The 17,089-nt window shown below is 46.6% G+C and overlaps 1 protein-coding gene across 1 annotated transcript in view; it reads right to left on the bottom strand.

The window, feature by feature from the left end:
- Positions 1 to 17,089, bottom strand: part of Shrm (shroom) — a 161,701-nt gene that overhangs the window by 33,779 nt on the left and 110,833 nt on the right. The window contains exons 3-8 of the mRNA XM_076392771.1: positions 14,471 to 14,842; positions 13,331 to 13,643; positions 11,936 to 12,178; positions 11,703 to 11,857; positions 10,759 to 11,616; positions 8,954 to 10,669 (exon numbers count right to left, since the gene is read on the bottom strand). Of these exons, the coding sequence (XP_076248886.1) occupies positions 8,954 to 10,669; positions 10,759 to 11,616; positions 11,703 to 11,857; positions 11,936 to 12,178; positions 13,331 to 13,643; positions 14,471 to 14,842 (3,657 nt within the window). The remainder of the gene's footprint in view (positions 1 to 8,953; positions 10,670 to 10,758; positions 11,617 to 11,702; positions 11,858 to 11,935; positions 12,179 to 13,330; positions 13,644 to 14,470; positions 14,843 to 17,089) is intronic.

Here is a 17,089-nt window from a genome sequence, read left to right as displayed (position 1 = left end):
GCGCAGCCGAGCGGGCCGGTTTCACCTGATTTTTATGGTCGCTCTTGGGCAAAAGGTGCATACGACGCGATGAGTAATACAGCCGTGCCGCATGTACCGGCACCGTTACTTTCTATCGTACGTTCTCCCGAACGATACCGCGTCAAAACGAGATGAAGCACGATTTCGACCAGCGAACAGACGAACCTCTCTCGCTCTGCCTTTGCTACGTCCCCGCGAGGATAAGCCTCGGCCACGTCTGGACTTCTATTCTATTCTGGCGCCACGGCCGGTGATTCGACGAATCCGAGACGGAAGAGAGCCGCGACGGGCCATTTCGAACGGAGCGAACGGGCAACTTTCCAAAAGTCTTGTCTTGCGCTTTTCACCTTCGTCACCAGCGAGCAGACGCGGCTGCGGAATTATGATTCGCCTAACGCTCCAAAGAGAGACGTCGCGGCGAGGGACGCGTACTGTTACGCTGACATTCAACGCTTAAATGTCGCACAAAGCGTCGGTATAAATAGTCGCTACTGTACTTAATGCCGTCTGCGCGAAACGCGAGTCGGCATTCCATGATTTTGGTATTTCGCAGGAAATTATTTAGAAGAAAAGAATCTTAGACGTTAATAAATACATCTGCGATAAATGCGCTGTCTCCGACGATAAGCTTATCAAAGAATGCGAGAAGGAACGAAAGTATTACGAAAACAATGCGCTCGCTCAACAGTGAGCGTCTGTAAAATCTTGGCTGTCGCTCCGATTTATCAACAAAGCGGTTATCAATGCACTTCCGTGGACAGCTGGAAAAACGCCGAGTAGAAAGTTCGTCTACACATCGTTCTCGTTCGAGCGAGCGAAATGACAGATTGCGAGAACGGGGGCAATGGTACCTCTTCGGCAGATATTTTTCTTATCGTAATAGTCGGGGGCGGAGGCGCCGCGGGGAAAGTTCGCGCTACAGATTCTCTGCTTAGGGACACCCACGCTGCCGCGAGGAAACGATTTCATGTCATCTAGCAGGTACTCGGTTTTAAAGTAATGTCCCCATCGAGCTTATCCATCGATCGAAAAACATACCGAGAAAGACTTTCTCCGGTCGAATGAGCGTTTAAGATTGCACTCCAAATGCGAAGATCCTCCAGATGCATTATCTGGCTGTTTGCGAAGATCGTCGCGATCGAAACACTTTCTCTGCACGAATTTATCGGAACGGAGTACTTAAGGTTGCTCTTTAACTACTGAACTCAATCTTCTTAAACACCCGTCGTGATTTTAGGCTTCTCGGATCTCTCGTCTAATGGTGGAACGAGCGAGCTACGTTAGAACTAATGTTAGTTTTCCTGCTTGTATAGTATGATGTCACTCGCTATTCTGGACATCGGTAATGCTTCTGATATAACTATCGTGTACACCACGCACGCTATTCCGGTCGGCCCGCGACCCTGGATCGTTTCACGAGTTCGAGATTATTGCGGAGTCGAGGATCTGTTGGCACCGACGAGCCGCCGCGCCGCGCCATCAGGAGGAAAAACAAACTGCGAATCACACGCTCGTCTTTGTCCATTAATCTCCCGCGCGTCCTTTCATTTGTCGGCGCGGTTTAATAAATTCCCCGACAACGCTCGTGCAATTCCACGACGACGATGCTCTATGTTTGCCTCCCATGCTGTCGAATAGATCGAGATCTACGCCGGTCTTTATGGGCCACGAGCTCATCGGTGACGATGTCTCAGCTTCTTCGATTTGCACTGAAAGATTCTACCGAAGGCGTTTACGACCGATTTAACGTCACGTAGTGTTTAAAGTTCTACGTGCTGCGATCATTAGAAGAAAGACTGGTCTTAAATCTTTCCATTACAGCGATTACAGTGACAACACTTGGAATTAAGTTTCAAATAGATCTCATTACAAGAACCTTCTACATTCGACGTCGAGCCAGAGCTCGGCTACCAAAATGTATCAACTGTCAATGCCAAGGGCTTCCTCTGCCAAAAGCTTTCAATCCATGTTCTCTTCGCAGACAGTTTGATACACAACCATTTGCATCGATTCTCTACAGATTTCCCGCTATTCTAGGACCGAGCTTTATACCCCTGGAATGCGAGCGTTCGCAGAACACGCGTCTGCAGCACGCGTCCTATTTATATCGCTGATCGTGGTCTACAGATCCCATGCGCATTTTACCTCGCATACGGACCACGGAACGGCCAAGAAGAGGACCCTTGCTCGTTGCCATTCTGCGGTTTGACGTTGACTCTTCCTGCAGGTGCAACAGTCGCGGTTACCGCGGCGAGTGTCACTGACCCCCAGCAATTTTCCAGCGAGCAGCGGTCAATGATTTTCTCGACGGTGTGGCGCGGGGTCGTGAAACTGCTCGTGAAGACAGTGCTCGTCGCGTTCGAGGCGGTTATTTATGACGGTCGTTCCCGCGGATCGTCAGCTCGCGCGAGGAACTGCGAACATGCTGGTCCACCCGGAAACTTTACGAGCCAGAGCCTTCACGGTGCGGCAGTTCGCGCGTATTGGTCGCACGTGGCCCGAAACAATCCTCTGGCAGACCTCGGAAGCACGTGCGACGTACCACGCGTTTTTGACTGCTTGCTCTGGGACCACCCAGCGGAATAATAAAGTTCTCTGCTGTGAGACACGTGGCTAACGAAAATGCCTCGGGGTCTGTGGAAGTGTGCAGAACAGAGGCGTGATCACAGGCAAGGTCCACGTTTTGCATCCGTGAAAAGCGAACTTGAAAATATCAGACAACAGATGTTCCAATAGACAAATTTTAACCCTCGGCCACTGGACTGTTATACAGGGTGATTTTTTCGCTAGTGGACTCGAAAGCGTTGTCGCCACCTAAATATCATTACAGAGACCCTGTCCCTCTACCCGATAAGCTATCGATTGTGTCATCGACGACGATGACTACTGCAGCGAAGACATTTCGCAGCGATTTCTTCCGTTTCTTGGATGCTTGACATTTGAAACCTTACACACTCACAAGCTTATCGGGTAGAGAAACAGGATCTCTTTTATGATGTTTAAGCGGCGGCAATGCTGTCTACTAGCGACAAAATCACCCTGTACAATTATGTACAAAACCAGTGGACTCAGGGTTACTTTTGACCCAGCATTCGTCGTCCGAGGTTTAAGTTAAGAAACCTGGAAGGAGAGAGCACAGTGAAAGCGAGCAGAAAGCAACATAAATTCGAGACTGGACACGAATCCATCTCAATAGATGGCAATTATATGGAACGCCTGCGAGGCTGGACTCGTCAGGATGGAACCGTCAGCGCGGTGGAAGAAGAGCGTCGTCACAGAACGGCGTAGGCGGCACATGTGTTTGTCCAGGTGCAGGCGTGACACAAGGGCGTCGTTTTTCACGCTACTGGAGTCGAGCCGCGATCTCAGCTCGCGGGGAAAAACGATCGGCCTGAAAACGGTGGTGCACGACGGCTCGTTCTGTCAGATCGTCTGCCGCGCCACACGTTATAACGGTAAATTGCTTGGTTAATAATGTCGAGCAATTTAACCATTTACTCGTGAGATAGAGTGTCGCCGTGCGAATACCGTTCCTCGAGACGCTCCCGTGAGCCCGTGTCCGGTGTTGGCGGCTCTCTCGACCCGCTGTCCATTGTCTTGGACGTCATTGTCGTTGCTGTCCCGCGTAGCTTCGTTCTTACGGCTCCTTGCGTTTCCTCGTGACCGACGAACCGGTCACCGATCGCGACGCTTCGGTCGGAACGGGGAAGCTCGTTAGAGCGAACCACTTTGTTGCTATAGAGTAATGGTAAGATCTTAAGAAAAAATTCGAAAACGACGGTAATCTATTCTGTGTTATTGTGAATCATTATTGCTATGTAATTAATAAAGTTTTTACCGGTTCGTATTACGATAGTTCTGTAATTATTGAAATATATGAACTCTAATTACTGGTTATCGAGTGAATGCGGTAGGCGTAGCTGTCCACTATATTAGAACTTATCGCTAGTTAGATACGTTAGTTCTAGGAAAACGGTGTCTTTGTTCTCAGGTCATCGGTACTAAAATTATCAGCGTTTATCGCGAAACCAAAAAGGTGGGGCTATTTGCGGCGTAAGTAGCAGGCTTAACATTGTCGTAGAAATAGATCATTCGGTTTTGTTGATTAGTCAAGTGGTCGTTACGAAATGTGGAAACAGTAGAAACACTTTCTTCGCGTTGGATGTTAATCGATTGGTTAACGAAGGCGTACGCTACTAGTATTACCACTATCACTCCTAAACTCGGAATTAGTCGGGATTGCATGCAATTGACCCGGTTTCTTAACGAGTCGTCAAACAAGTCTCGCCACGCACGGAGGGAGGACGTTACACGCCTTGGAGAAGGCTGCTTCAAAGGAGCGCACTGTGTTGCTCGAGTTTCCAACCGACGAAAGTATAGTTCTGTTTGAAAACGTGAAACGAATAGCTTCGCGTCGTACTCATTTTAATTACCGTTGATAATTAGCAGATGCTGTACGCATTGCTTCATACAATTGCGCCATACTTATGTTCATATGCTCATTGTGAATAATTGCGCAAACACTTGGACAGAGAAATATTACGGGAATAATGAACGATTAGATAATAAAAATCGCTAAATATATTGTATTATTTTTGTTCAAGGTTTCACCGAGTAAAAGTATGTAAGCAAATTACTGATCATAATTCTTAAGTAGCTAATACGTGTTGAAATGAACGGTACAATCAGTTAAAGAGGTTTTGAATGTTACATTCTATATAAGCTAACATACTCTTACACGTTATCGTTGCAACTTGAAAGTTCAGATTAATCGAAATCATTATGTACAGGTGTTCTTTCTTTCCCCGTTGCTGAAGAAAACGGATCGCGTTTAAATTATTTGCTTTCATATTTTATCCTTCTACTAGTAAGATTAAATATCGATAAGTATAACTGCGCTTAATAATGTATATATATTTTGCAGATAATCTATCATTTCAAACAGACGACTTTTTGCAACCGTCTGTCTTCTAAGTAGCAAATAAAATTCCTTACAGTTTCGAAATCCCTTATCGATCATTACACCATCGCAAAGCTAATAGTTAGCGTGAATAAACAGTATCTTTTTCCAATAAGTTTGATCGCAACGAGTATTTCTCCACTTCAAAACAAAGATAAAAATAGTGATTAGAAATGCAACAATAAAAAGTAGATCCTACACTAAAACCGAGGCGTCAAAAACGCGGTATTAGAAATCCATCCTATGATAACACGTGCGTTCCATGTTGTAAACTTTTCAAACATTACAACACTTTAATCGCACCCGTATGTCTACGTGCTCAGCAGAGTATCGAGAATTGAAATTACCCCGATCGCTATGTGCCCACGCTAGCTATAATAAAATCAAAAGAGCTCGAACTGTTCATGGTACTATATGTAGGTAATAGGATACACCCAAGTCCGTATTTCTTTTTCTTCTTCAACTATATCCTTACACGGTGTCATGCAACTTGGTCAAGAGACAACGAGAAGCAACCAGTATTAAACGATACCTAACATAGTCGTTAGCTACCTTGTTGAGGTCGCAGGTGTTCGAAATCCTCTGGGTTATAGACTAGGAAAGGAAAAGGTCAAAAGAAAGAAACGCAGGAACATGGGCTAGATGATTTGGACCTTTTAATGCAATCGTAAATGTATTAACTGTATATTCCTTACCGTTAATATTCAATTTGATCTGTAATTAGATTGAAATAAACTCATTCAAATAAAGCACAGTTGAAATGAGATCAGTACGTTAATGTGCTAAATTCGAGGACCAGTTACCCAGGCAAAACAGAGAACCCCTTTCCTAAGAAATGCGCGCAGTTTCGATCCCAGTACGTGGGTGGCAGGGAAATTGGCACGCTTTGATATACGCGCGAAACTGTTTATATCTTTCTTCAAAGGGGAAGCATTTACGATCTATGTTTACATGATATCCTTTTTATACCACCAGAGGTCAATCGAATATTTTCGGAACAGCCTTTAAGCAACAGTTTATGCTGTAATTTTCATCAGGGAACGCATTCGAGCTTTGTCGCGGAACAAACTCGCGGAGGAAGACGCGAACCAATCAGAATTCGATGTACTAAACAGTAGGAAATTAAAGATAACAGAGCAAGACGTCAAATAAATTTATCTCTTGATTCAACTTCCCATCTAAAGCACATTTCCAATAAAAATACATTTCCTTTGCGCTCGAGCAGATACAAACTGAACAGTAATCGCGTAGCAATCTTTGCGATTAGATTACTTGGATCGAATAGGACCTCCGATTCGAATCAGCGCATTTTTCGCTGAGCGTAAACGATATCGAAAGAAATAAAATCGCGCGATTTCTCGAGTAACGCTGACTGCACTTTCCGAGTTTCCATATCGAGCAAAAATGTTCAAGTAGTAAGTAAGAACAGATTATTTTCAAAATATCAGAGAGCATGTTCTACAGCGAACCTAGATTTCTTCGGATCGTGTAACCCCACAGTTTAATTGCCGAAATTACGTAACCTGCAATGGTGACGCGATAAGAGTCTTATTGAACGATCCGAATAATAGTCGACGAATTCTCACGCGTTCAACTCTTCAGCGTCGTGTAGCAATGGGGAACAGCGGCACGCTGAGCATAATCGAGCGGCCGAGGAACAGGCAAACACGCCCCTGGTGCCACGCGGTAACCTTTTTTCTGACATTTCTACCTCGTGGCTCGGTTTACCCGAAAGGTTAAGCCTCCGCGGGCTTGAATGCCCCGAACGAGAGAGAAGGCACGGAGCAAAGGGGACACCTAACAGAGGGAATTGACAGCAACGGTTCCATACTGTTCCACTGGAGATCTCTCTTGGTCTCCGTTCTTCCTGTCGAAGGTCGAAACCAAGCCGAACATTTGCTCCTCGAACCGTGTCCCAGGGTCGGAGCCTCGTCGGACAGCCGCTCGACCGTCACAGAAGCCAGCTGGCCGCCCAATCAGAGCGAGAACGAAACAAAAGAAAGGTGAAAAGACTTATCGCCCCGTGAGATCGAGCCTACATCCTGTATCCTCGCCAGGAGAATCGACTGAATCCTCGCGATCGTGCAATTATTATTAATCCTTCGTTAATTTCCTTTACTCCGACGGTCGTCCCTCCGCGACTTTCGTCGAGTCATCTGGCTTCTTGCTGTCAACCAAGTGCGGTTTGGTGACTCGGAAAACCTTGCACCGACGAACAAAGAGATGTTGGATACAGCTGCGTTTCATACTGCATATAAATCTGTAGTCTCTTTGCTTCGTGTCCCCTTTGGAACTAATTCACGATGATATAGCCCTTACGACGCATGAATCATTCTGATAAGTTAGTGCTTCGGGGGCGCAGTATAACTAGGATCACAAGGGGATAAGAGAGGTATTGAACGGAAAATCTAATGACGAGCAATCGTTTAATTTAAATTTAAATAATCATAAACGTTTCCGAAGGACCATTTCGTTCGCCGACGAGGATGTCATTTAAGACTCTCACCAGGCACGATTCAGGGAAAGTCACACGCTCGTAAATCAGAGCGGTAATGGGCACCGTTAGATTTGCAATGATAATCGCATGGTAATGCATGCGATTCGATTGGGACAAGCGAACGAGAAAATAATTATTAACGACTGAGCTGGCTTCGCCGAACTACCAGCGACAGCGTTCGTTTCCCTGATCTCTGGGGATTTACGAGTTCGCCGATATAAACCAGTAGAAAAACGAGCATCAGATCTCTTTCGTTCCCATAGTTCAATAATCTGTCTGTAATTCTTAGTTAACGTCTCCGTTTGACAGATAACGATTCTATAATTCTGAGTCGCGAAAACACTACGGCCGTTTTCAATTAGCATTCGAGCTGCTCCACTGCTCTTAATTTCTTTTCAAAAGTATGTTAACACCAGAACTACCATGGTTAATCTATGGATATTTTTAACGATGTGCCACAACTACAAATCTCTGAAAACGTATGTAATTTACAGAAATAACGTTTACTCATATGTTCTTCTCGTATTCTTCAGTATGAAGTGAGAAAAAAATAATGTTTGTGGAAAATAAACTGTGTAGAAGGAATAATCATACCTGTCATTATGACTGGTCTGGTAGTTCTAGTGTTAATTGTATAATTTACTTCGAATCTTTTGTTTGTTGTTCAAGTCGGTTAGGAACTACTGGTTCTTTCCTCTTATAAGTTAGTGCTGTTTAGTTACTGCGTGGATTTGCCAACGGAATATTTCTTTAATGATCTATCCATCTCCCGAAGTTACAACATGGAAAGAACATACAATATAGCCAGATTTTAAAAGCACTAGGGGGTGAAGACGGTAGCGCAATTTGAATATCGAGAGTCAAGATTCCAGGAATACATTCCGCATAATTTTTGGATACTAACACCTTAAGTACTCGAGTTCTGAGATGCACAAGCATCTTGAGGCTCGCGATGAGTATCGAAAAATACATTCGGCGGCTTACGGGCCTAAGGGTATCGCTTTACGCGCCATTTGAACGTGCTTCAAGTACCTAACTATATTCCTTCCGCCCACGATTACCTCTAATTCAGCCGATCGATCGTGTGATAAGCAAAATGTACGACAGGACGTCCCACGGTGGTTACATCGCAGCAGCCATTTACAATTCAGTCACATCGCAATTACAGGATCGTGCGCGTTCCGTGCCTCGAGCTCTGCTCGACGATCGCATACCGTTCGCTTCAGCGACAACCGTTTCGAGACCTCTAATCGACGACCGTAAAACGAACGGCCGCAGAAATTTTCGCGATTACGAAACAAGATGCGAGGATAGCGTCTCGTAAAGATTCACGCGGTATCTTTGACAGGAGGGAAGCGTTGCGGTGATTTTTTAACGGGCTGCTAGACTGCAGTCGCGCGAAATAAATGTCGCGAAAAATAATGTGACGAGCATGACGGAATGGGCAATATTCATTTAAAAATCATCGAACTTACCCCTGGAGCGCGTGAGGCGGAGCGGGCCGGGGTGGAGGAGGCAAGGACTTCCTGCCTGGAGTGTTCTGCCGTGGCGCCAAAGGTGGTGGAGGAGAGCTCGATGAGCCAGAGCCAACGTACCTGTCCGTGGGACACTGTGGTTGAGGCTTCTGCTTCGGAGCATCGATGTACTTCGGCGGTAGAGCGTAATAATTCCTCTGTGTTACGTCTCCGTGACGTTGGTGATGATTAGGCACGTATTTCGGAGGCTCGTGGTACTTCTGAGGGCTTGATTCCGAGGGAAACATCTTCGAGTTGGCTTCGTAGCCCGTCTTCACTGGGCTACCGATCGAGAAACTGTGATTTCCGCCTTCCAGATATTTGGAAGAACTCTTGGAACTGTCTTGGACGGGCAAATAGTTCGGTCTTGTCTGATTCGACTGACCATTCGAGGCACTTTTGTCGACGCTTTTAGGCACTTGTGGTTGGGGTCTCTGGCCGGAGGAGGACTCCAGCCTTTGTGTTGAATCATTCCTGAGCAAGCCAGACACGTCGATTCTGGACCCGTCTACTCTCATAGACTCTTGTCGAATGATTCTCGGCTCTACAGGAACCTGAGGTGCTGGTTTCTGATTCCCTGAGTCGCTGTATCGCTGGGATATGAGATCAGGCAATTGCGCTGGAGGTCTATTAGAGAACGATCGTTCCTCGGATATTCTCCTTGCAGGTGTAACTCTACCGTTCACCATCAACTTTTGAGTAGAAGGGTATCTTAAACTTGAACGACCAGTGGCCACCATTCTATGAGTAGTGAATCCAGCAGAGACACCGTTCTCCAAAACCATGTCAGGATCGACGTGCTTCAACGCTATAGCAGCTCGCACGAACTGATGTTGATCTTGGTCCTGAGACACTGTTTTCGTCGGGGAGTTTGGTGAAGACTTCCCAGTGGATTTGTCATGGTCTCTCTTAGCACCGTGCTTCGATCTCCTCATCGAGTGTCTCTCCAGCTTATGGCGGTCGCAGGATCTATCACGGATTTTCGTCTCCTCTGGCTGATGGTACACGTTACTGGATTTTCTTTGATTCTCTGGGAAACAGTCTTCGCTAAGTTCAGGTGGCGGTGGTGGCAGTGGATCGTCACAGTCGTGAACTTCGTTTTCTGTCACTGTTGGTGGCGAGGGCGGAGGCAAATCTGGGCTAGGCACGCGATCGTTGTAAACGTTCCTGAGATGTGGCTTTTTAGGTGGTCTCTCTGGAACCCAATCATCAATCGATATGGCAGGGCCAACAATGACAGGACCTAATAAGTCTGTAGAAAGGCTGCCACAGCTGTTGCTGTGCTGATGCTTGGGACTTGGTAGATCCCCGTTGCCTTGATTCTGGCTTCTGCTACTGTTCTCTCGCCAAGTACCGCTAGCATAATCGGAAGCAGAGCTAGCACGTCTCGATGAGGGTGGTCTAGGGCGAGGTGGAGGCTGTGGCGGTGGGCTCTGAGTCGAAGGGGCTGTTCCTTGGGCTAACTGTGGCTCGGATCGCCAGGAGGCTTGGTGGTGTCTCTCGTAGAAAGATAGCAATGCTTTCTTCTGTATAGCTTTTAACGTTGGGTCGGAAACTCTATGCCGTTTTTCGGGATCTAAGTACGTGTAACGCATTTGCTGCTGCTGTTGCTTTTCCAGCTCGTTTATACGTTCTGCTACCGATATTTGTGGCTGCTGCGGTAATGTTGGAGGCATTCTGAAAGAAATATACGTCACGTTAGATAAACGTATTAGAAACAGAATACACGACAAGAAGATTACTCAAATAAAATTGAAAGATCTTACCTCGAGGACTGCGTTGATTCCTGAGACTGGGTACTGCTGTATAGTTTACGTTGACTTCGTTCACGATCTAGATATAGCACACTTTCAGAATGATGTTTCTGTGGGGTCTGCACTCTGGCACTATGAGCAATCAACTGTTTGCTACAAGGGTGTCCATTTGTCTGACTAACATCTGACATCGATCCATGAATAGGATTCCAATTCTCAGGACTTTGAGGACTGGTTGGGCCGATCTGTTGACGTATAGGACTTTGTGGCATTGGTTGAGTAATCGATCCATACTTGTCTGCCTCAATTCTCACGGAATTATCCCACTGAGAGCTTGTCTGCGATTTATCCAGAGATTCTTCGTCAATATTTGACTCTTGCCACTTGCTCTCCCTAGCCGTCGCGACATCGGTCACACTGGAAGACGTCGTGCAATGATTGATCACAGCCGGTAAGCTAGATCTACCCTGACTCTGTTTATTACGATCGTTCATCGAGGCTTGCCACTTATCAGGCCACTTCTCGCTATGTCTACCCTTCGTAGTAGGAGACAACCCTGTGCTGCTGACGTCGCTCATGGAACCCTGCCACTTGTCATGACAGCCATTGTTGGATTTTTGAGTCAGAATTCCACCGTTCACGCTGCTAACATCCGACATTGACCCATGGTGCCATCGATCCGATACTCCTTGTCGTGCAGGCAGTCCACTGGATACGCTTACATCCGACATTGAACCATGCCATTTCAAAGTTTCACTACTGGAAGCACTTCCGCTTGATGTAGTCACCACGCTGTCTCTTCCCTCTCGGGAGGTGTCTTCCCAGGTTGGGGCTGGTCTCTGTGCCACTGCTTCGCTATCTCTTCTCAGTCTGAAAGTGCATATTAGTACACACAAATTAATAATATAAATAGATCAGTAAAATATAAATTCAACTTAAAAATATTGATAGATCACCTGTCAAGGAACGGAGTATTTGTCGTAGAGTCCACGCTGGAAACGTAGCTGTGGTAGCCCTCAGATTGTGCGTAGCTGGCCTGCTGCGAATGCTGCACCCTCGTATATTCCTCAAGACCTGCTTGCGTCAGGGTCGCCTCCCGGTATATGTCCACCTGGAAGAGTTTAATTACTCTACTCAAGTGACTTGTGTATTGCAGAAGCGACCGCCTGAGCATTGACCGCATAATTACCTGGGACACCTGAGGATCCTGGTAGCTCCTAACGTAGGCCTCCAGATCGGCGTGGCTGAGTGTCTGAGCGGTTTGCTGCTCGCGCTCGGGAGGCGACGGCACCACATACTCGGCATCCCCCAGAGCTTTGCCCTCGCGATCCACGCGAGGCCACAATCTCGGTTCCTCTTCCACGCTGCTTCTGTTGCGCGACTCGAAAGTCTCGGCGGGAATCTTCTCGCAACGCTCCATCACGGTCTTTAGCTGCAACGTGAAAATCGTTGTTCTTCGTAAGAGCTGTTCAAAGTAACTGTTCCGTGCTATCTATCCCCATACAAGTCGACTGCGTAATTTGTTGCGTAATAGCGCGCCTGTATGTGTGCATTTGCTTTAACTGCGAACGTAATTTACCTTAAGTCTCGTTTCCTTTTTCTTTACCCATCGAACCGCCCTTCCTATCGCGTTTATCAACGTTATGCGTTTTAAGTTAAAATAAAGCACAAAGCAACGAGCTAATTACACAGGCTGACAAAAAGCATGGCGAGCTAATAAGGAAGTTCTAAAGCGAACAAAAAGGAACGTCGAATGAATTACTAGCTTGCCAGTCTTCGCTCCCAGGGTTCCTCCGGCTCGAACCGCGCGGAATTCGTACGGCTGTAGACGGGAGAATTAAGAGGCGAGAACACGGGCCAAGCTGAGGAACAGTTCGCCTCGAAACTGTTGGCCTACTTCTGAGGAAGTCGCCGCAGCAACGATTATGTCACAGAGAGAAAGGAGGGTGGCGTGTGTGGGAGATTAATTATATGTGTCGTTTTAGGGCGTAGCACGATTTACCCAAGGTTCTGACCTACACCGTTCCCGATGCTTAACGCGACACGTTCGACCAATTAAACTTCCTTCAACCAGCTCGCTTGCTTGCTACATGGACATCGTCGTCGTGAAACTTCGCGGCGATTACGGAGCGCACAGAAAACGCCGCGATAAGCTCTCCCTCCGCTCGCTCGTGACTCGTTAACACCGTCGAAACAGCTTCGCTTCTTGCAAATGAGTTTTCAATTTCGTAACTGTCGCGACATGTAAGGGAATGCATGCCACACCGACGTGTCCATGCGATAGACGAATTGCACTATAGGTAGGTAGGTACAGTAATCCTTCAACAGAGATAGCATGTTTATTCACTTTGTGAAGTTGTTCGAACGTTAAGTTAGACTTAGGAAATGAAATATCGCCTAATATAAGGCAAGGAATTCGCAGAAGTTCCATCACACTCTTGAAAATATCTTGGAGTCATAAAAATACCTCTTAAATAAGTCTTCGTGTCATAAAACCGACAAAAATCCTCATCAAATTATACTTCTGCAACCCTAAGCGAGCGACGAGGAATCTAAAAGATCATAAGAATGAAGGATACGTCACCTGCTGCGTGAACGTAGGATTGGGCCTCTTCGTGTGCGGTCTGGTGTATTGGGCAGGCTTCTCCTTCGGATAATTGGTGTGATCGGTCCAGGACTTGGAACGATGGGATCCGCTATGACCTGAACTGTGAACGTCCTCGTCGGGGTGCCTCTCTGGCGCGCTCGGCCACGAAGGATATTTCTCGTGCCCTGGTCCATAGCAGACGCCTTTGAGGCTGGACGCGTCTCTGACCGGCGGCGTTGGTGGTGGCGACGCCTCGTCTCGTTCATTGAGAGGGAGTGTGTAGCTATCGAACCCAACACTTTCGCTATACCTGACAAAATAAATAAGGAGAATGCATCCTTTAACCGTCTGAATATCAATGACAATAAGAAGAAAATGAGATCGTTCAAGATGTTCAGATTGCAAGTAAACGTTTTAAACGAGCCGCGTCTCTGAAAAGTAGACGACATTCTTGGAAGACATAGCATCCAGTCAAGCAATAACGGCACTCGCTTCTCCTCGTCATCGTTTCCAACAACGATTCATGGAAACGGCCGTCTCTTCATGTAAGAGCAATTATATGCGAGAACGCGAGCGAATCACGGTGATTATTAGAGCTCGCTGTGCGATGAATTACTCGTGAAAACGCTGGTAATACCGGTAGCCTGGGATGGGCCTTTCTTTCTCTCTCGCGCTCGGGATGTCATTGAACCATTTTATTACCCAGGATGCGTGGCTAGCGCATACTTTATGGAATAGTCGACAAGTTCAACGTAACTGGAAAAGCGTATAATCAGGCTATAATTGCAACATCGTTCCTGGACCTCGTGTACGTAACGACGCATCGCGAACGCCACGTTCAGGCTATCGCGAAATCTAAGTGTGTCGAGACTAGTACAGAAGCGTCTAATTGGCTGCCAAACGGTATATCTGTTACATATCCAGCAAAAATGCTGCTTGATACAAAGTTTTCGCGCAAGGCTTCGCGGAAAATTATTCCTCTTTTAAAAGCAGTTAAATCCAACGAGATCTGATACCTGAACGAACCCCTCAATTGGTACGTGTTACTCACGCAATCAGGGATTCTTATAATTGCAAACTGAAGGAGCGCTAACCAGCGCAAGTAACGTAAATAAAATTCGATCGGAGGCTGCGTACCCGCTGTCGTTCTTGTAGCCCGCAGTATTCTTCTTGTGACTCTCGTTGTAACTGGCAACCGTGGCTTTCTTGACCACGCTGCCAGCCTCGTGCTCGTTCTCCGTGGACCTCCTGCCGTCGTTTCTGCGGCGATAGTACTCGTTAGGAGGCACCGTCCGAGACGGACTCTGCTTAAGGCCATAGCCTTCCTGAGTATACGACGAGGCACTCTTGAAATTGGTAGGCTCGCCTGCGTGGCCGTGACTCGCGTACTTGTAGGGGCCCGGAGGACAGGAAGGTGGGCCCGGGGCCTCATCCTGGACTCGATATCCTGGCGGTGACGGCTGCAGTTCCGTCATCGTGTAACCAACGTCCCCGCCATCCGGGATACACCTGCGAAATCGAACAAAAACGAGCCGCTTAAGTTCGACGTTTCCCATAGACAGTGAGTCAGCAATAAAATAGAAAAAGAGAAATTCAATGATCTTGGGGTTAATCAGGATTTGTCGCTTTCCACGCAACTACTTTGTCAATTGTATGGTAAAAATAATCGACAGATTTAAAGAGAGTTTGACACGAGAAGATTCATTTCCTGATAATCCTCCCATTTCCTCCGTGCATCGATTAGTAGCAATCGAGTTTACCTAGAGTCTTCAACCAGTTTTTCTGAGCTCTCAGCTTCCTCTAACGCTCGAACTTTCCTCGATCATACCGAGATCTTCTTTACGTCAGACTCGCTTAGCTGACATCATCTCCAGGTAAAAGTACGCGTCATCTACTTTTAGACGATGCAATCCTCAGCAGGATGGCGTTACTTTCAATCGCTAAATTCAACGTTACGAGAATAGCATTCCCAAGAATAATCTATTGCGGTGCTCGAGAAATCGTGCTCGTTCATTTTTCCTACTGCAGAGATTAATCGAGCCGGTGGTTTTAATTGATCGAGCCAAAGGTTAATTAAGATACTGATCCGATGGAGCTCAGTGGCTTGTATCGGGAAACGGTTTTGTATAAATTAAAATCATTAATCGAGATAATTTATGGGGCGAAGCGACCCGAGATCATCCTTGCCCTCGGTTTCGCGAAAATATCGCCTCTGATCAATGACGTTACACTCGGAGATTACGAGTCACTGTTGCTTTCACCCATAGCACGCGTGTCGGGCAATCGAGATCCCCGAGATTTATCCGATCTCTACGAACGATGCGAACGATCGCGTGCTAGCACACGCCTTCACGACTAGCATTATACTAATCAATTTGTTCGCGGGGAAAAGTACATTGTCCGGGAGTAGGCACGAGAAGCTAGTAGAGTCGAGTGCTAGGCGTGTCTGCGACGCGATAAAATCCGAGGAAACCTCTCACCCATGCTTGCTTCAACCTCCTAGTCGCGTTTGGGGCCGACTGAAGTGTAATGAGTCGCGCTAGCAGCCACACTGCTTATAGATGAGATCGACTAACCTGATAATATCGTTCCCGAATTATGTACGGGCGTAATGAGCTGCCGAGAAGAGGGTGTGCCTCCTTGACACCTTGCTAACGAGGATCGGTATTATTTCGGTTATTTCAACGATGAGTTGGAAGTCTTTCTGTGAGTATTTTTTTGCAAATCTCATCATTTTAACAATATGAGCCTTCATCAGAAATAATCAACTGATGCTGAAGTTCTGTATTATATAGAAGGCGATTCATAGGTGTTATCTAATAGAATATATCGAAGTTCTGAAAAATCACGATAACGGTCTGCTTCCATTTGTCGCTAGAGAAAAATTGCCAGCTTTATAAGTCCTCCATGAAACGCTTCTATCGACACTGAACGGTAACGCGTCATATTGACCGTCACTCGGCGACAAAGATGTGGGTCGGCCAAGTATGCTCCCAAGGATTCGCAGTTCGAGGAACAATCGGTCGTATATCATCGAGTTATCACGACACATCCCGCGATCGCTGAGATACGAATAGGCTGTCCCAGATTCCTCTGCGTTTATTCAGGACCAATCGTGTTCGAGCACAATCGGGCGTCGCCCTAGATGATCAAGATCGATGACAACACGGCGGAAGAATCGTACTCCGATGTTTTCTATGTATATACCCGCTTCGCCTGGAACGTTTCTATAGCCACCAGTCCTCGTTGGTCCCGACTACGACAGTACAACGGGCTACGAATGAAAACGTGAAAGGAAGATGAGGAACTCGCGTGGCTAGTACAAGAGAAGACGTTCAATGCCGCCTCGAGAGCGGCGAAACGTTCTTCGTGACGATGTATATTTATGTGTATGCGCATATGCAACTGTGCATCTGCAAGTTCAAAGCTTACAACGAGGAAGAAAAGAACAGACGGTGTTGCTTGACCTCTCGAGCTAAATGAGAACGCAATTTTTCTTCGTAATGTCATCTCTCGGGTGGCAGGACAAAGAAGTAATAAAAAGGGGTAATAGTTGTAACTATCAACGATACAGCTATGCATCCAATGTACTGAGATTTCGTGAAATGTCTTCTACATTCGCGAAAAGGAGGAGATCGTAACTTCCTTCAAACTCGAAGCGTTTCACTGTTTCAACGATTGCTAAATGCTGACAAACGATTTTGTAATAAGCGAAAGCACGATCTGGGACTGTGCAGGCCCCTCAGCGGTTTAAAT

The sequence above is a fragment of the Calliopsis andreniformis genome, chromosome 2, assembly GCF_051401765.1.
Source record: "Calliopsis andreniformis isolate RMS-2024a chromosome 2, iyCalAndr_principal, whole genome shotgun sequence".
Lineage (NCBI taxonomy): Eukaryota > Metazoa > Arthropoda > Insecta > Hymenoptera > Andrenidae > Calliopsis > Calliopsis andreniformis.
This window is presented reverse-complemented; position numbering and strand designations above follow the sequence as displayed.